At 36.2% G+C, this 20,875-nt stretch overlaps 1 protein-coding gene across 1 annotated transcript in view; it reads right to left on the bottom strand.

Annotated features, from left to right (window-relative positions):
* Positions 1–20,875, bottom strand: part of MYO16 (myosin XVI) — a gene marked incomplete at both ends in the record, with an annotated part of 272,441 nt that overhangs the window by 30,352 nt on the left and 221,214 nt on the right. The window contains 4 exon segments of the mRNA XM_084226992.1: positions 4,501–5,703; positions 7,456–7,763; positions 9,588–9,834; positions 15,233–15,323. Of these exon segments, the coding sequence (XP_084083118.1) occupies positions 4,501–5,703; positions 7,456–7,763; positions 9,588–9,834; positions 15,233–15,323 (1,849 nt within the window).

Genomic DNA, 20,875 nt, shown 5'->3' with positions numbered 1-20,875 from the left:
GCAATCCACAGCTGAGATGTTAGCTGCATCATAGCTTGCTCTACCTGATGATAACGGAAAATTACTTACTAGCTATCAAAGGGATACCTGCCTTTGACAGCATAGTACTTTTCATACATATACATTACATTTTGTTGTTCTCCAAGTTTGAGACAATCTCAATAGAGGGTGTTTGGCAAGCTTTAGTCCCAATGTACATCTAAATATCTGTATTATTTGTCAGTTGTAACTATCTTCCTGTGACTTTCAATGCTTAAACTGGAGAATGTGGAATAAGACACTGATATGTGAAGCATATTGAAAATATGTCACTTAGGAAGTAAGTGAAGAAAGGATTCACACAGTGAATGGATGTCAAGGGTACTGGACAAACAATAACAGTATTGATAACAATAAACTGTTACCAATCTAAAGCTTCCACAGCTCTGCTGTCGTTGCCAACACCTTTGGAAAGGAATAGGTCACTGAAGAATGAGTAGACTTGAATATACATATTTACTTGTACTGAAATACTAACAATATTTCACAAAACTTGATGCCTATACATAGGTGACATATATAAAGGAAATGTCTTCGTAATTTTTCTTCTTAGGCACCTAGATGTGGGGATGCAAACTTGTGTATTTTCTTTTTCTCAGACACAGAAGTTAAATATCTATGTCAATTTTTTCTCAACAAGTGGGAAAAAGAGAAAACATTGTGCTTTCATCTCAATAGACTAATGGTAAGAAATTCTCCCGGGTTAAGGTAAAATCATACCTCCTTGGAAGGAGCATATTTCCCCTTCAAAATCCACATGAATACTCATTCTGCCAATCTAAGCATGGGTGGTTGGTTAGGATTTATTCTACCTTTTGTTCTGAAGGTGAAATGATTCCCCTTTGCATGGAATAATTTAATATCAACTATACCAATTAAGAGAAATAACATCACGACCTAGCAAAATCTGAGTATCATTCCTCCACACTGAGTAACAGAAAATTCTGTCCTTGCTCATAAATATTTAATATGAAATGCTTAAACACGTAATTGTCTCTTCCTTATATAAGGAATGTCTTATATGTTGAATAGTCAAAACTATTTGGATATCCTGCTAAGGAGTGCTGTTTTGTGATTAAAGGATTGAATTTGGTTTCATGAGGTTTACTTTCAAAATCTCAGGCTCTGCACATGACCATTCAGTTTCAGTCTGTCTTGCAAACTAAAATTTTCACTTCCAGAAATCACAGAGAACAGAAAAGACTCGTGTGTCTGTATATTATCACTTATCTGCTCTCAAGTCTCATTTTATAAGGGGTAAAAAAGAATCCCTATGGAACAGCTGCAGTTTCAATGACACCTCTTCCCAACCTTCAAGGAATCACCTTACCCAGGTTCTCACATGTTACAGCTTTGCAGAGCAAAAAATTTCTCTTGTTACATGTGAAGTATTTTGCATGAAATTGCATACTATATGAGCTGGATCATTGTTTGAACCAGCAGGGGCTAGTGTTGAATCTAAAAAAAGGCCAGGCTCAACAACCAAGAAAAGAAAGTTGTTGCCATTTGATTTTTTTTGTAGCTGCCCTTCTGAAAGACAATGCTCTCAGTTCAGTTCACAATAACTCTCCAGCACATCAGAAAACTACAAATGTGTTCCACTGTAATTCCGGATGAGCTTTTCTCACAAAGAGGTCAGAAGCCAAAAGGACATAAGTGTTCTCAGGCCTTGCAATTACTCCTCCAGGAGAGAGGGAGGCATGCTGGGGGACCTGTCTGTATTGCTCTTATATTGGCAAGGTGGCTTTCGTCTCCAAGGCTGATGATCCCACACAGAAACTCCCAGATTCCCATAGGTAACTCTCCCTGACTTTAAAATGGCCCACAATTTTACATTCTAGTTTTAGGTAAGATTGTCAATGGGTTATAACTTCTGAAAATAAAGGAAACTGCACATTATAGAGTACTGTTCTAGGCCATGTCTTCAACTTTCACGCAATTCTGTTGAGTTGGTTTTTATTTTCTACCATATCATTGTAGATAAATAAAATACTAAAAATGATAAAAAAAAAGGGAGGAGTCTCTTAGGAACTTAATGTGCATTACACAAGAGGCGATAAAAATATCAGAAGTAGCACACATGACAACTTCTAGTTTTACACAACTTGTAAGGAGTCATCTCTGATGACTGCCATCTTATTACTTTGCAGGAAAGGTTAAATAAATTTTTGCCAGCTGTTACCCTAGAAAATAGATGAACACTTGAAGTACATAAAAAAGGCAAATTGTAAAAACACACCCATATGTTCACTTGTATTTCTTAGCTAATTTCAATCCATCTACTTATCATTGAACAATTCATATGTAACTGCACTTAGTATACAGTAGCTTCCTACCTCATAAAATATTGATTCAGGTTTTTTATCGTATATCTTTCTTGAACTTTGATCCTTCATCCTTACTGCTCCCTTGATGAAATATTAAGAAGTACATTTTCCATGTGAAAGGTAAATTTAGAGTTTTTTTATGGTACCCTCTGTTAATGCACTAGCTTCAACCCACATGAGACCCAAGCTGAACTCTATCTTGGTCACGTTTAGTTGATCATTGCATTTGCAAAAATCTTCCATTCCAATGCAACTTTTATTTTAAGGTAAAGGTTATTTTTTTTTTTTTGACCTGATTGGAGTGGTTTACAACACTTTCTCACCAGGTACATCGAGAGAGACTTAAGATACATCCAAAGAACTAACTTTAATAGCTACTTTCCAGCAGATAAAAATGTATAAACTATATGATAAAACAACACTCCTAACCTAAAAACCAACGAACCAACCAATCAACCAACCAACCAAAATCAACCACAAAATCATCAAAAACCTACAGAAAACATTCCACATATATTTATAGACAGTGAATGTTATTGAGTAATTTTGTCAAAGCAAGCAAAACTACTGTAATAACTCCTTTACCAATTTCATCAATTTGAACACTTAGCATAAGAAAAAAACATTCTCTTGAGGTTGAGAACTGATGAAGTCTTAGTTCATAGATCATTCAACATACAGAATTGAATTTGGCATACACGAACAAGCATGGTCCAGCTAAAGCTTTTTAAGGCTCTGGAGGAGTCAAGGGTTCTGTCCACCATAGTTTCTCTGATAGCTGAATGTCTCTCGTCTCAACCTAGACACTAACTTTCACAAAGCTTGCAGAAACTCAATTAATTTTGAGACCTTTATCTCCTTGTTGTATTTTGGCTGAAGGCTGCCAAGATTCTTAGGAATAGAGACAGGCAGACAGACATACATGTATACAGAGCAAGAACAAACACCTGCTTCTGTTATAGTGTAGCTGTGTAAATTAGAATATGATACTAAAATCAGTGGAGCAGTAAGTACTTAAGAAAATGGACAATGAATAATAAGAGAAGGCATCATCTTGTCTAGAGCTTTGTTTTGTATTTCAAAAGTACGACTTGGGATTCTTCCCAAAGAGGTGGCACATCAACAGGCCAATGGATGTTCATCCTCACCAAGGCATGTGGCATGGGCAACAATCAGGAGGAGCTAGAAACTGTGCAGTTGGAAAACTATGATTAGTTGAAATCATGGAAAGTGTTAGTTTTGCAGCTGGATTCAATGATCTTAATGTTATTTTCAAACCTAAATAATTCTATGATCATGTATTGCTTATTTTGAATATGCTGCTCGCAGTTCTTGATTAAGACAAGCTGTTTGGACAGATAGAAGTGAAGAAGCAGAGAAAACAGTCTAGAGATTTTCTCACTCCAAATTTTAAATTTACAAAATTTTTTGTTTAGGAGATATTACTATGGGGAGAAATTTCCATATAAAGTGTACTGAATATTTTCAATAGGGATTTTTTTTTTAAATCAGAAAAGTAATGGAGCAAAGTACTCCAAAAGTATTGGAGTCAGTGTTGTTATTGAGATGCAGAACCAGGATTTAGTTTAATTTTTTAAATACTTTTCACTGCATGGCTCTCTGTCCAAGCATTATTTAGGGGAATAATAAGGACTGTATCCCCAAATACAGAATTTCATGGAAATGAAATGATCAAACTTTAAAAGACAGTCTTCAAAGCAAAGCACATCTACCAGCCATATATTTAATTAAAAGTATTTTTATGGTTTGATAACATAAACTCATTTTTCACGCAATGTAACATCTGTGTTTATTTTACTGAGACAGCTGGAATGTTAAAAGAACATTTAAACTTGTGTCATACAAACATTTTGGTAGAAGAAAAGTTGATATCTCAGACAAAACCTGAAGCCTTTTATCTCAGACAAGTCTTATCTCAGACAAAACCTGAAGCTTTTATATGTCATTTATATTCTATATGTGTTTTTTTTATGACTACAACAGACCTTTTACAAAACCCCCAACCAATCAAGGTTTTTGTTCTGCATTTTTTGCCCACTTTATCGGTTTCCAAGGTAAGAAAGTTTTGATGCAGAAAAAATACACAATACAGAAGCCCAGAGAACTGTCTTACCTTCTGGCTCCCTGATCTTACGTCCTGCTGCAGATTTTCGTAGCACACTCCTTCCTGAGTTGAACAAGCTAGTTAACTCATCAAGGGGACTGGTCAATGACCTTGAGTTTGTAGGGCTGTATGAAAATGAAGACGATGAATTTGAGTTCAATCTCCTGTGCTCCGCTCTTGCCACCTTTGGGGAGTAAGGCAGTTTGGAAAATGGAGAAGATGAGCATCCAAGCTGAGCAGGACTGGTTCTCTGAGGTACTTTTGGCAGATCTGAATTTGTACCTGCTTTCCCTGCATTAATCAGAAAACTAGCACAAGTCTCTGGAGGAGATGCAAAATGTGTGGAAGCCCGGTAGGAAGCAGGAGGTGGTACAGGAGGAGGGGGTGGTGGCAGTGGAGGAGGTGGTGTGGAAGGAGGAGTCACTTTGGTGGAAACACTGAACACAATCAAGCCTGGAGATACTGGTCTTTCATTCTCCCCTTTCTGGCCTTTGGAGTACTGGGGTGATAATGGACTTGAACCTTCCGACTGCACAGGGTATTTTAGGTTGGTTTCCAAAACAGGAAGCTTTTTGACCTCCAGTGGTGTTAAAGGTGATTCATCAGAAGCAGGTGAACATGTGACAGGGGTTGGAGGGAATACAAGAAGTGGTGGTCTGTGGGGGAGCAAGTTAGGGAAAGGGGCTGGAATGTCACATGAGTCTCTGTAGATCAAAGCTGCTTGACTGTTTCCATCCAATGTTCCATCTTCAATGTTAATATTTTTTTTGCTTTCAAATAACAGAGGAGGAGATCCAGTCACTACTGGAATTATTCCATTACCATTGCTTCCTTCTTCTGGTAGAAAATACTTCATTTCTTCATATACAGACTCTCCTTGTTCTGGACTCTCCACTTCAGCAGAACTGCTTTTCACTGCATTCCCTACCATTTCAATATAGACAGGCTCATTTTCCTCCTCTTCTTGTGACATAAAGAGATTCAACACGCCGTGTTGTGGTCCATCAGTAGAAGCTGCTCTCTGTACTGTCACAGTGTCATAGACACCTGGTTTAACGACTGTGCTTGCTTTTTTTACATCCCCAGGCTTTTGGCCCGGTATTTCTTCATAAGAGCCACTCAGTTTTGTATTTGGACTTCGCTTTGGTTTTCTGGGAGGTATTTTTTTCATGGTACTATAGTCATCACTGTGTGGTCTTGGACGGGTCAGTACTAGGAAAGTGAAAAAGGTCTGTGTTATTAACACGGTAAAGCCAGTTTTTTCTTACACTGGTCTAGTAATTTAAGCCCTCAAATGTTTCCCATTTAGTTCTACAATGAGCATCAGTCACAAATACAGGACTCCAAGCAAAAGTGTAAATACTTCTAGGAATAAAATGCAGAATTTTCAGCTACCCAACCACAGGCCTTTGCTACCTGGACATATAATCTGCTTTGGTAATCTCTACTGCCACTAAAAGATGAGAACTCACACCTGAGGAAGTAAATTTTGAATCCAAAATATACTTGTGCACTGCAAGATCGGTAACACAAGGAAATATGTGCTTGTTTCTCCTGTTGCTCCAAGGGAGAGGGGCATGCTTTCAACCAGGAGTCAGCAAAGTGCTACTTTGACACATATGTGACTGCCAGCAACTGAAATACCCCTCTTTTATGTAAAATCTCTAAATCTCTAATTATAGGATGATATTATGTCCCTCTCTTCTTCCGTACTGCAGGTGTGGAAATAATTTATAACTTTAGGGAATCCCATAGCCTAAGGGCAAATCCCCAAGTGAGTATACATTTAACTAAACTAGATGTCTCTCTTTAGCCTCCAGGCATGTATGGAGTGAAGAGACTAGATACCTAGATGACTGGTCTTTTAGGATCAAAATTAGATGGTATAAATCAGAGCTGGTTTTGGACAAAAACACAAAACTGACATAATTCTTGGAATTGCTCTATTGTTTCATACATATAAGAGCTCCAAAATTGTTTTGTGAGTATATGTAAGCACGATTGCCACTGCTAGAATTTCTTGATTAAATCTGTTGTAGATTTGGACACAGAAAGATTAAATTACTAGAAACCTCCTTAAACCATACTAGTTTAAAAGTATGTTGGGTATAGTTCATGTCTCCTTATGTAGAGCTTGAAGCAAGAGGTTAAGGAAAGTGGACTTTCACCTAATGAACTGGACATGAGGACAGTAATTATTCTGAGAGAGGGAGCTGCAAAGATTTCTATCCATTGTATGCAGGACTAGGGAGTTATAGAGAGCTTTAAACCCAACTTGAAGGATCTACCTTCATTAAACTTGAGGATCATTTACACAAAAATGACAAGTCAGGCTTATCAAGGAAAGCAGAATGCATTCCTTTCCTTCATCTTCCACTCATTCATTTCAAAGGTAAAGAATAGAACAAGTGAATTCAAAACTATGCTATATGTGCCCTATAATGCACTGAGACACTTTGGGACACTTCCAGCACTTTTCTTCTAAACAAAAATCACTATAACCAAGTTATGGCCAAAAAAAAAAAACCAAACCAAGACCAAAAAACCACAAACAGACAAACACTGAATTCATATGAGCATAGAGACAATGTAGGAGAAAGTTTAATGCTTAAGTCAGTGATATTCAAGATTCTAGCAGTCTGTTTTAGTGATGCAAGATATTCTAACATAAAAGATGAAATAAAATGCGGTAGAATAGCTCATGTTGACACCTTACTAGTTTCTAGAGAGATTTCCCCAAATGGGTTTTGATTGTTGTCAAACTGGGCAATTAGAACACATGAGTATTATTTGCTGATTTGGGAACAAATGACAGATCGGCAAATTTTATTTACTGCCACTGAAATATTTCAAGGAAGCAGGACCTTTCAAAGGCATTTGACTGTGGTTAAAAGGATCAAAGTGAGAAGAATAAATCAATAACTCGGAGTAACATTTGCGACTGTCTCTGCCTTTATGTCTAACCTTCATTAGCGGTTTCCTTAGAAGCTGCCGACAAGCAAGCACTAACAGCCTCGTAGGAGGCACTCAGTCGTGTGTTGGGGTCCCTCTTTGGCTTGGGAGGAGGCTGTTTCCTTGGTGATGGCAGGCTATTGCTGTCGTCCATGCTGAAAACAGAGTGCAGGGAGGGGGATCTGATGGATGACCCAGCCGCAGAATGCACCAAGCCATCCACGGCCATGGGGACAGGCACGGAGCTGGAGTGAAAGTGCTTAGACGTTCGACAGCAGGCAAAGCTGTCCTCAGAGACCTTCCCACCCTTGTCTTCAGCTCTGAAAACACAGAAAAGAGGCCCAGATGCATTATTCAAGCAATAACAATGAACCTGTTCATGCAAATGTAACAACAGCTTTTTGGTAAACAATCTCACAACTCCCCTGCTGCGCCGAGGGGATGTGGGTAGTAATCTTCTGACAAACAAATCCAGATCAAGCTGCTAGCTTTCTTCCATTTCCTGTTTCATGATAAATCAGGACACCGGCCCTTTTTCACACAAATGCAGCCTTGCTTAAGCAGTCTCATATTGTTGACCAGACATTCACTGAATGAATTGTTCACACTTTGATTGCTACGCACAATCAAAAGCTGGGTTTTTAATCTGAATGATAATTTCTGGGAAATCCATTTTAATAGAAAGTTACTGAGGCAGCAAATGCTGAGCCTTTATCATTATTTTCTAAAAAGACAACTATAAATTCTATTTAGATAATGCAAATCTTTAAAATATTAGATGACCTTTTTAACCAGCTACATTGGCTGCTCGAGCAATTCCACATAGATATCCCTATGCCTTCCAGTTTAAAATTAATTATTAGTTATTACTTTTAATAATAATTTTTATTATTATGATGTTATGTTTAGTTGTTTCAATTACAATCCAGTTTTTCAATTTTTCCCTTCCCTTTTTTTTGTTATTTGAATACAGATTGAGAAATAACCTTCCAGCTGCTTCTGACAAATTGTTTTTTAACAAAAATTCTTCTTACAGTTTATTCCTCCAAGAATCAAAACATTGAGAGCCTTTTAACTTAGAGTAGTAATGTAATAGATAGAAGATGTCTATACTGACATTTTTCAAACAAATCCTCAAGCATTTGTTATTTTAAATTGCATTTCTGCATGGCAAATCACCAGCAGAGCTGAAATTCATGCACAGGATATAGCCAGCTGCCCATGAAGCAAATGAAATAGCAAAAGATGAAAGCATGGTGCTCAGTGGATAATTTGTTTTCACTGTAATGTTTAATTACAGTCTTTCCTACAAAGGCATTTCCTCCAATATGTAATCACTGGGATATTTGAAGCTAATTAAGCAGATGCACTGCCATTTTCACTTTTATTAAAGTCACTGACAAAAGCAATGATAGCAAAGGGAGTTGTTCTGGATGAAAATTAAGTTCCTATGGAAAAATAAACATTTATATGTCCAGCAAGTTATAGACACATTCTTTCTATTGACACATACCGATTAACTGCAAATGCTAACTCTGCCCATTCTCTGCCTAAGAGAGAAATCAGACAGTTCCTAGAGAATGGCTCCCCAGCATTTAGTGGGTTTGTAAAATAGGTACTCCTGAAAATTCTGAAATGAGTTAAAAAAAACATCATTTGTCCATTTTTAAATAAAAGCGTCCTTCTCACAATCAATCTGCTTGTTTCAGTGAGAAATCAGGATTTATTAGTGTGGACTTTACTGTATTTTAACACTTTCCTAGCTGTTTTTCATTACCTTGGCAATTTCTCAGTGTTGGTATTTTAAATCTGAGGAATTTTTCTTTTGCTTGTTTGGTCTGATGAAGTTAAACTACAACCTATTTATCATAGAATTAGAAGTATTTCTGTAAAAAATAAGTGTCTCAGAGACTTGAATAAGTTCCTCTAAGCTCAGTGCCCCCTGAATAGGATATGGTGGTCTCCTTAATTTTCTGTTTGATATACAGAAGAAAAATATGACCTAGTATTGATTTGGGATGAGCACATGCTTGAGAATCCTCTCGCAATCCTTCCATCATTTCCATTGTTTTCTAAGCAGGGAAGGAATTCACAAAAACTGAAGAGATTCATTAATTCTTCACAGCAGGTGTTTCTCATCTTACCTTTTCTGGCCTTCTTCTGGCCTGTTTCTAGCCTCTCCCTTTTCCCTGTGGTAGGCAGCGTTCATCTCGTTGCGGAGCCGGTCGTTTTCCCGAGCAATGTCAGAGGCATTCTGAATCACCAAGTCATCATATGTTTTCAGTCCCATATCCTCAGCATTCTGCAAGAAGCTTTTGATGGAGGTGACCTCTTGCTGTTTGATGCTCATCTTCTGTAGCAGGCGCTGGCGAGCTAGAAATCCTCTTACAACTACCATAGTGGAAGGAGAAAACATGGACCAGTGAAAGAGAACTAATTGGGGAATTAACTTAATATCACTGTGTGTTCTGCTGTAAACATGAACAAGCCATGTTCAGTCAATATCTTATACAACTTAGGAAAGAAATCTGATTGCATCTAAATAACATAGTAAAATGGAACTCTTTCTGTTTTCTACTGCTGCTGCTTGAAACAGTGTAGTGACAGTAAATTAATACATTTGAGCTATCAGAACTCAAAATGTTTATTTTCACTGATGCTATTTTTTATTACATTGCAACACAGGTGTAATAAACTGTATGCATCTTACATATACATAATGTAAAATTTATACATAGATGTGTATTACAGATTGTGAAAGCATACATTTACACTGCAAAGGTCAAAAGATTCTTTCACAATAAAAGCCTGGATAAATTAATTGCAGTGAATGCAGTAGGAATTAAATGATTGCTGTTTTTCATCTTTAAAAAATGCTGTAAGTGTTTCAATGTACCTAATATCCTAAAAAAATCATACCCAATACAAGGTTTTTTTTTGTTTGACTTAAAGACCTTTCACTGCTCATTTCCTTTCAGCTAAAACAATTAGATTAATTTAATGCAAATTTCTCAAATGTATCTGTCACATGATATCTGCATTTTTCAGTTAAAAGTTTTCACCTACATTGCATCAGCTTCATTTATCAGACTTTTTTTCACACTCTTTGTCAGCTTTATGCTGGGAAAAGATTTTAGTGCATCTCCTATAATAGCTTTCTCTATCACTTTCCTACATAAGTACATTCATTATCATTACAACAAAACCTACCCAAATAGCACCCAGTATGCTGGATTTTCTGAAGTACAGTTGATCAGAAACAAAGGGCACAGGGGCCTCTGTGGCCATAGGGGCCTCTGCGGCCATAATAAATTGGGCAACATTTTAATCCCAGTGCCTGCAACAGGTGGTGTCACTATTCTTTGAACCTATGTTTTGGCTTAGAAGGCAGAAAAATGCTAACTGAAAGTACTGTATTTGTGTGGGTGTGTGTTTGGTTTTTTTTTAAGTTCCACAAGATCATGTTTCCTTCCAGATGTAGAACCACTGCCGTGTATATCATAGGGAAGAACCTGTTTTAGAACTCTTTGCCTTAAATACTCTTGATTTTCATGAATTTACATGAAAAAACACATCAAACTTCATCACTGCTTCTTATGGTTACTCTCTTTTTGGTCAAGTGAAAGTTTTACATCAGTGAAGTTAGCAGACAGTAGCCTGGGTATGATGTTTGTTTGAGTTTGGGGGAAGATGCCAAGAGTATTGATTGCAGGATAAAAAAGTTTAAATGCATTAGGTATTTATAACAAGATAGTTAAATTTCAGATTTAGGATTACTGCAGAACAACACTAAATGATGAAGAGTCAAGCTGAAATAATCTAAAGGAAAAATGTCAACAGAGAAAATTACAATTAGTCTTCTATGAATATAAAAACTGTTATTGAATAAAATAAACAGCTAAAGCATAGGGTAATATAAGGTACTTTCTATCATCTTCTAGTGCCTTGTTTAGACACTAAAAAAAAAGGTTTCTTTTATAGAGATGTTCAGTGCCCAGCTGACAAGATGTAACAAAGGCTTATACTACTAATAATAATGTAATACTGCTTCTATCCAAAATTCACTGTGTTTGAAAACCTTCAGATTCAGATAACTTGAAATAATTTCTGATAACAATTTATGATAGACAGCTTTGAAGGTTTATACTTTTATAATCACAATCAATGCCTTTAATTACATTCCATAAAATCTGACTTCTTTAAACTCTGAAACATTAATGCACATACCCAATTTACTTGAAAAGGAAATGAATAGTACAGTTATTGTTGACAATTTTATGAGAGTATTCATAATAAAGATGTTACTGAGTCTGAATCTAAGGTTTACTGTTGCAAAAAGAATGAATACATGCATAGAATATTATCAGAGTTCACTGCTCACAAATATAAAAATTTTGAAAGAGCTTAATAATAAAAAAATGCTTTTTCCTAAAATATTCTCTTTAAACCTATCTTCTGCAGAGCAAAAATAAGCATCAAATCCTGGGTGACTTTGGAAAAAAAATCTATATTTTAAAATAACATTTACAAGGGTCTACGTGTCTGTGCGTGCTTTTAACTTGACAAAAAATCAAACAAAAAATAAAAAGATTGGTAAAACCACCAAGTGTGGTTAAAATAAAGAAATTAAGAGATCAGTTCTCTGATAGGATTGTTAGCAGGTATGAATGAGCAGCTTAGAGTAGCCTGCTAGAATGGTCCAGTAAAATGAGATCCAGTAAAACTAATTGTAACATTTAGAGACTGTACAGCTACTCTGAGTCATGCACTTTCACCAAAATGAAGAAGAAGCATTCAATAAAGCTTTATTAGGAAGGGTTGGCAGATAGACATCCCTGTTCTGCACACTTTTTCATTAACTGAGTAGTTCAGGTTTTTCATTAAATGATACACATTTCTCCACACTTCCTTCTCTATAGAACATTTAAAAGATTTTGGTTTTGGTTAATCAGAACAATTTTATAATCTAAAAAACTGCTATGAAATTAAACTCTCAGATCCTAGAATTTTACTGCTCAGTTTCATCTACTACTGTTGGGTACTGGGTACTATGATTGCCTTGTGAATTTGCTCCTCATTTATGTAAATCTAAAATAATTCTCATTATGCAAATTAAAATAATTGAGGTTAGCACCCACAGGGCAGAAAAATATCTAGTATTTTAGAGTTCATCTAAGGATAAGGACTGGAATAACCAAAATTCCAGTAGACCATGGATCTGGGTTATGTGAGGAATTTATTAACTATTGTGTATACAATGTATTCAAGTTAATTCCTCATCTACATGAACTCTTATGGAAGAACTTTCAGCGTGATTGCCCTTCCTATGGGTACAAACAATTTTCACAGCGATTCAGGTCAAAATGTGTCATATGTAGCTCTCGAATCTGAAGAAAAAAAATGAAAAAATGTCTAAACTCACAGATACATTTTTAAGGAAAAGTATTTCTACACATGCTTTCACTTTAGTTTGACCCCTTTCTATGCTTGTGCAAGATAAGTTTTGGGATACCAGGAAGGACTTGTATATTTTGCTTTGTTTTGGGTTTTTCCCCCCAAACCCAGAAGAAGGGATTGCTAGTTAGACTTGAAGTAAAAAGAGTTGATAGGCATTTTGAGCAAGACGTGTTTCCCCTTAAATCTAAGATCTTATCTAAGTATATGATATTACATTTAAAGCCTGATACAGAAATTAGAATAATAGAATCAGAATATTCTGAATTGGAAGGCACCCACAAGGATCATCAAGGTCCAACTCTTGGCCCTGCACAGGACACCCCAAGTGTCACACCCTGTGCCTGAGAGCATTGTCCAAACAGGTCTTGAGCTCTGTACGGCTTGCTGCTGTGACCACTTCCCTGGGGAGCCTGTTCCAGTGCCCAACAAGCCTCAACATTTCATGATGATCCCTTGGGTCCTGTCACTGGTCAGCAGTGAGAAGAAATCAGTGTCTTCCCCTCTACAGCTCCTATGAGAAAGCTGTAGGCTGCGGTGAGGTCTGCCCTCAGTCTCCCCTTCTCCAGACTCAACAGGCCAAGTGACCTCAGCCTCTTCTTGTACAGCTCCCCCTCAGGGTCTTTCACCATTTTCATAGCCCTCCTTTAGATGTTTTTAAACAGATTTATTTTTTGTTATATTGTGATTATTGACTAGTTTGACTGGTATTCAATATGTTTTCAGGAGAAACCTAGCTTCCAAAGTCCCCTGTATGTAAAGGGTGAGGGGACAGAGGCGCATTGGGACTGACACCATTACTCACTGAGCATCACTATGTCAGTGTAAAGTATATGGATATCAATTTTAGGATAAGAACAATGTACTGGTACTCTATTCCAAATCTGCCAGCGCCCTTTGGAATGCTAATTCTACAAGTTTACAATTGCACCTGTTTGCAAAAGGCAGCTTCTTTCATGAGCTAGTGACACAAGGTTGATGTCTAACTACTGCTTACTCATCCAAGTTCCTGATTTTCTCAGGTTCCCCAGGTCATAAAAAAGCATGCAGATGGGCCATAGCTTTAAATGCACACTTTTGGCAAAAATGACCTTTCAAGTTACCCTAATTAAGGAGGATAGAAGCAAGACCAAGAAAAATATTTTGCAAGGAGCCCAAAAGCCTATTATCTTCATTCTTCAGGCAGGCTTTGATCATCTGATTTTTTACTTCTGCAAAACATGGACATAGCTGAGGAGGTTTTAAATTTTGGAGTAGGGTTATATTGAAGCATTCTGTTTGCAGATTGGATTCTGAAAGGTAAATATTTCCTTTCTTTTATAAATCAGCATAACAAGGGAAAGAGCATAAACTGTTACTACTTTTCGAAATGCATAAATGCAATCAGGTAATTTGCAGTAAAAACTCATACCCAAGTTATAAACTCAGCTGAACTGCGGTGTCTGTTACCTGTCATTCTCCATGTTAATTTCTGAACTGTTATCATTTGGATTTCATTTACTTCAGGTTTTCTCTTGACTTTCTCTTTTTCACTACATGCTTACAGCAAGGAACAGATAATTAAAATGAAAGGGGTTTATATTTCTTAAGTCTGCAATGTTATGTGTCTGACAATAAAGAAGATAAGATTTTGTAATTTTAATTTCCTTTAAATAGGTGAAAATGGGAATTGTTGCAGACATCAGCCAATTCGGTAAATAATGAATGGTGTGAAGGAAGCTTCTTCAAACAAAGCAATATTCATATTTTCAGCAGTTATTTGAGACTGATAGAAAATGGAGCATAAGTAACAGGAAATCAGGAGGCAGTGGATAGCACCTACTTTTTAAAATATGTCAAAAATTGTCAGTGACCTTAGGAAAAATGCAGGTGTAAAACGGGGAAAAATAAACACAAAATATAAAAACATAAAAAACTACCAGTCAAATAAGAAAGTAGTAAGAAAAGGGGAAAAATAAGGACAACTAAACACACTCACTTATTAGCTTTGTTTTTAGTACTGATATATTTGAAAATATTCCAATTTTGTATCACTGTTACAATATTTTATATGCAAAAAATAAAGGTGATATTAATATCTTGAAAAATCACTGAACTTACTCTAAAAAGAAAATATTAAAGATCCTCTAAGTTTTGATTACATTCAAGACTTTGTCATGAAATTATGCTTGACCAACAGAAAGTGCAATGCTATCATCTCAAAAACCTGTGGATACCTGTAGGGAAATGTATAAAATACAGCAACTTTTCAAGGGGGAGAAAATCTCTTTGCTATGCAATGTTCTGCTCCGTGTACAAAGCAACAGCTCAGGAAGACTTGTTCTGTAACTGTTACCTTTTTGGCAGGTTATAATTTTCTTCTGAAGCTGAAGGCACAAATCGTTGAGATGGTCAGCTTGCCAGTACTTAAGAAACACTTTTCGAACTCCTATCTAGAATACAAACAGCAAAGAAATCGTCAACAAATAAGGCCAAAACAATGACAGGTAAACAGAGATTGTACATTAACAATCCAACAAAGGGTTGAAATAATATCTGCAATTTAGGAACAGTACAATGCCAATTCTGTAACAGAAATGCAGTTATCACTTGGTTGAATAAAAGATGTATTTGTAAAGGATGAACAAGCTGTCAGACAGATAGTTCCACTTCAGTTCCAAAAATATCCAGAACAAATAGTACAAGTTAAATACAAGTTGGGGAAAAAAACATTCTGAGTCTAATGTGTTAGACAACATAATAGAAAATAAGGTTTAAGTCTTATAAAGAAGGGTGTGTGCATGGGGGAAGGTGACAAGACAAAGCCATGTAGGACAGAAAATGGTGAGATAGCTGCCATCTGTGGAACAGGAAGAACTTAACTGAAGTTGGAGGATGGGAGAAACTCACTGTCATTAGTCACAATGTTTCCTAATATCCAGTAAAGTTATGAATTCTAGTTCCAGCCTTGCTTACTGAAGCTCTGCTTTGGGTCTCCTTTCAGGTTGAAGTCAGAGCCAGAAGGACTGATTTGTGAAAAATAACCTCCTAGGTATTGATTCTGGCGTTGTGTAGTATCCCTGTTTAATCACCTAATTCTTGAAGTAACAATCATTACATGTTCTCACTCCTCTAGAGGCAAGTTTATCTAGTTAGACCAAAAGAAAACACCTTTCTTTTGATACCTTCTGAACAAGCTGAAACAGTCCTATAAAATTCTTTGTATCATCTTCAAAAGCATTCCTTTCTAATAGAGTTTAAAAACCACACACAACCTTGCAACTCTAAAACCAGCAAGTAACAGGGAAAAAACCCCAATCAATAAACCAATCATTTTTCTCAGGAATTTTTGCAGAAGTAACTTCCTTTACTTCATAAAAATAAAAGAAGCAGTGCCAGAAAACTGTGCTACCCTAGAAGATTCTAGCTTTTTCTAACTATTATTTTTTTTAAGGCTAATAGGCATACTGATTAATTCATACAAATCTGGCTAAAATTGCAGAAATTCATTCCAACTCTTGTTTGTCTCCAATTTACAAGCTCACTCTCTCCTTACTGAACCATCCTGTTCCACTGGTGTTTTTTACTTTAGATCTGGGAGACAGGTATCTGGAGAGTTAATTGCACACCCTTCCAAATTGTTTTTAATCCAAACACTGTTGGATGTACATCCTTGTAGGGTTGGATGACAGAAAGCCAGGATATATATTTCACAGCTAGGCTCCATAAACTAAATTCAGAAATTATTGTGGCAAATTTTTGTCCCTTGGCTTCACCTTTCTCTACTGTAGAGAGCAACTAATTTGAATCAAATGTTTTAAAAAGTCTGTAATCCTGAAGTTTGAGCTAACAATGATGGTGCAGTTTTTATACTCAATGGCAAAACTAGAATGCTTCCTAATTTTTTTTTCCATTAGTTTCTCTTTTCCCTATAAAATAGTATCTTTTAAATTATCACAAAGTGTGTGGAAGTAAGTGACAAAAATGATGTTTTACTTGTCTCCCCACTGTAGAAAGTCAGAAATAGGGAATAGGCTCTCTTTGTGTGGTGGTTAATCTGAGGCAATCTCCCTGATATCCAATTGTGCACTCAAACTCTGCTCTTAGGGCCATACTCTCATCTTCATTTTCCTGACTGATGACTTCCAACAAAATTTTTTACTTTTCTTTCTCAGCGTTCAAAATTCTCTATTCACCTGGTTATCTTAACCCTTTGCTCACTGAACAGGTTTTTTTCCCATCCATCCTGTCAAACCACATTCTGAACCTGCATTATCACTAGTTTTGGCTACTAATATATTCATTGTCTTGCTTACATTGCCTTGAATACAGAATTCTCTGTAAAAAATAACTGAATTATTATTCATATAGTTAACTGTAATTAAATTATTGTGTGGTTATTATAATTACCATTCCATCAGAGCAGCTCTCAGACAAAGCCTGAGAACAAATACTTAATAAAATTATATTCCTCTACTCTGATTAAATTTTCTCTTTATACTCCACCTTTTCTTTCCACAAATCCTCTACATCACACATTTTTTTGTTCCTCCTGTGTCAGGCCTATTCCAAATCATCCAATTTTTCCTTATTTCTGTTCTTTGTCCTTAATTACTCAGAGTTCTAGCTTCTCCCCTTGTTACAGCCATACTGATACTCTGACAGTAGAAAAGGGGATGAAAAGTTACTCTTTCAAACCTTAAAAAAGCTCATATTAAGAGCTTATTAAGCTTAAAAAAGCTCTAGTAGTGCCCATGGCAAAATTAACAAGCCCATTCCCAATTAGTCTCATTATTGACACACTGGTTGGTCACATTTAGGCTATATTTCAAAAGTGTAACAACTAAATGAGTTGCAATTTATTGTGCACTATTCAGTCACAAAATCACAGTCCAGAAGCTCATGTTTGATTAGCTACAAGTGTCTGACACTGCAGTCACAAAGCTATCTAGGGGACATGCAAAGCCTTATTGCTCTTTTCTTTCATAATAGGAACAATATAAATGGAGTTATTGTGGCATCACTTATGCTATGAACTTCATTAGTAGGAGCCTGCTACAATTTTTAAGTGAATGAAGAATTACAAAATGTCAATACAAATCCATTTTTACATTCAGATAAAAGCTATTTATAGATTTTTACATCATATGACAGGTCTACAGAGAGCAGAACTCTAGACAGAAGCATGTATAGCAGAAACTACTATTACATGTTTGATTACGTTAGTACAGATAGAAATCTCTGTTGTGTAGTCTTTGAATTAAATCTGAGAGCCTCTAAGGCTGACCAAGAGAACAAGATAGTCTCACTGCCCTCTTTATAGTTCTGGTGTTCAGTGAAAGCAATAATGCTGAAAAATGTTGGAATTTCACATGTCACATATCAAAACAGTTTTTGAGGTTGCCACCTGTCTTCATTCTGGTCTCTTCTTTAATCACAAAATGTTTCCTGTTTGCCTAGGGGAAAAATGGTTCAAATGTTCTTCCATTAAAACACTCACTTTTCAATATTTTTTCTGGACTACAAAGTGCTCTCATCTGAGTCTGAAATTTTAATGTCATTCAGACTCCTGTAAAAGTAAACCATCTGTGAATTACAGTCATAGTTATTTTAATTAGGAAAGCATTGGGGTTTAAAATGTTGTTCTTCAAAATGATACATTTTTTAAAGACTATGTAAAATTGTTGCTGATGACTACCAAAGCTTCAATTGCTGCTATGGGTCAGCTGGGCTTTTTTGGGAGGGAGCTGCTCTTTCTCTTTCTTCTTATTTTTATTTATTTATTTTTAAAATATTCTTAAAATTTCTTATTTTTTAATTTTATAGAAAAGGTGTAGGATGTAGAAGTACAGACATTCAAAACTATGGAATGGATGCTGAGATCGTGAGTAGGTGGCATGGAGGCAGTATTAGCTCATATTTAATAGGTGTCAAGGGAATCTGTAAAGCTGTTCTTTAGTTTTAAAAAAGGCAATTTGTGGGAGTGCTGTGTGTTTCTGGCAGTACTTTCAAAATAGCTACCTACAAAAGACAGAGAACTATAGTCTAATGATATTTTACACAATGACACACATTTTCACAGAGCATTAATGAAATTTAGAAAAAAAACCTTAATACTATTGTAAAATGTGTCTTCTTGCAGTGTACATGTCTACAAAGATATTATAATGACAAACACAGGGCACTGATTTTTAAGGACTAAAATTTTATTTTTAAAGGTTTACTCTCTCTGCTTTGCTTCATACATTTTAAAAGTCCTTCTTCATAAACTAGTAACAATGCACTGTGGTATGTACTGAATAAACCTACATTTTAGCATACTTTACTTATGGCCTTAATATAAAGTATGTGAGTAGTCTGGCATTCAAGCAAGTGACACCAAGCATTTATATACATTCTTGTCAGGAGCTGGAGTTTAGGGAGAAAAACTGTCATTCAGGTCTCTGGGAGAGGGCAGAATAATGGTCACTCCTTTTCCCTAAACTGCACAAACCTCACAGCTCTGCATACCTGTGAGGCAACATGAAGAACTGCCTTACAGAAAAGGAAAGAAGTGATTAGGAAATATGAGCTGCATGTGAGGAACACTCAGTAGGGGAAACCCTACACCAGTTTCATCCCATGGGATCTTGGAATTTACCAGACCTATCATTCTAGTTTTCAGAATTCTAGAAACAGACACAGCACAAAAATGGGGTGGTATATCCTCCTCCACACCTTCTCCCCAGGCCTGCTCTGTGATCTCACTCCTAACCTGAGCCAAACCACTCATTCACAACTCAGAAGAAACAACAGGAAAGGGTCTCTTGGCATGAAGGAGAAATACAGGCTACAGGTGACAGGGAGAGAGGTGGCACAGAGAGGAAACCCTAAGGCAGGAGACTGGAAAATGAATCACAGACACATAAGGGATGAAGAGTGGAACCAAATATGAAGCAAAGTATCTAGAAAAGTATCAAAAAGTAGAAGAGTGATGGGAGAGAGGAAGAGGAAGACACAGAATCCAGATCTGAGATGCAAAAGATAACATAAAGACAATTGAGTTAGCAAGACTAGTAATCCTAAAATAGACCTGAAAGGTGTATAAACAAAGGGAGGAATATATTCTACATGGAAAAAATACTTTTCATAGAAATATGAACTAAAAGTAGAGCTTTTTGTTAAAAGAGTGACAGCTTGTGAGCATTTTGAGGTCAAAGTCAACCATCTGTCCTGTTCTCCGGCTGAAGGGAATCATGAGTTTGCCTAGTGTGGCACAAAGTCACTGAGTAAATTTGTGGGCAGTGTCTGGCCCAGGCCAGTCTTTTGGTAATATTGGTGAGGCAGAAAGTCACTCTCTGGTGGTTTCTGCAACTAGCAAATTCCAATATATAATGGAGTGACAAGATGAAACAAAAATATAATGGGACAATATCACTTCGCTGATATAATCCAAAGTATGAGGGAAAAATAGATGCTTGTGTTTTAATAATTTCTGTTAGTATGACCCCATGTCCCCCCCCACCCCCCACTCCCAGAATTGTTTTTTATTGCCTAAAAGAAAATTAAAGTTTTAAACTAAGATATTCAAAACAAATAGGAAATTGACTTGAGTTAAAATTATTAAATAACAAATGAATGAGCTGTCACACAATTAATGAGGTCTAAAGTTTTCCTGCTTGAGGGAAATAAAAAAGTTAAGAATCTCTTATATATTAGATCGCTTGCAAAGTAGTCCAGTACTTCAGCATATCAGGTAGAAAGCAATTTGTGTAGCATGACCACTTTAATTTTAAGCCAAAACAAACAGTTCTGTTTAAAAAATAATTTAAAAGATTCTCTGAACTAAGCATAAAATTTACATATGCGTGATTTCATACACTTCTGCTCATTCCTCTGATTTAATCATATGCCCCTTATGTTCTACATTCTGCTATTTAATCATAAATATATATATTTTTTGCAAAAAGGACCGTAGTATGCTAATATTATATACTGGTACATTGAAATTTAAAAATAC

Source organism: Fringilla coelebs (assembly GCF_963513975.1).
Source record: "Fringilla coelebs genome assembly, chromosome: 2".
In the NCBI taxonomy this organism is placed as follows: Eukaryota; Metazoa; Chordata; class Aves; order Passeriformes; family Fringillidae; genus Fringilla; species Fringilla coelebs.
The sequence above is the reverse complement of the archived record's forward strand: the minus strand, read 5'-3'. Positions and strand labels throughout refer to the sequence as shown.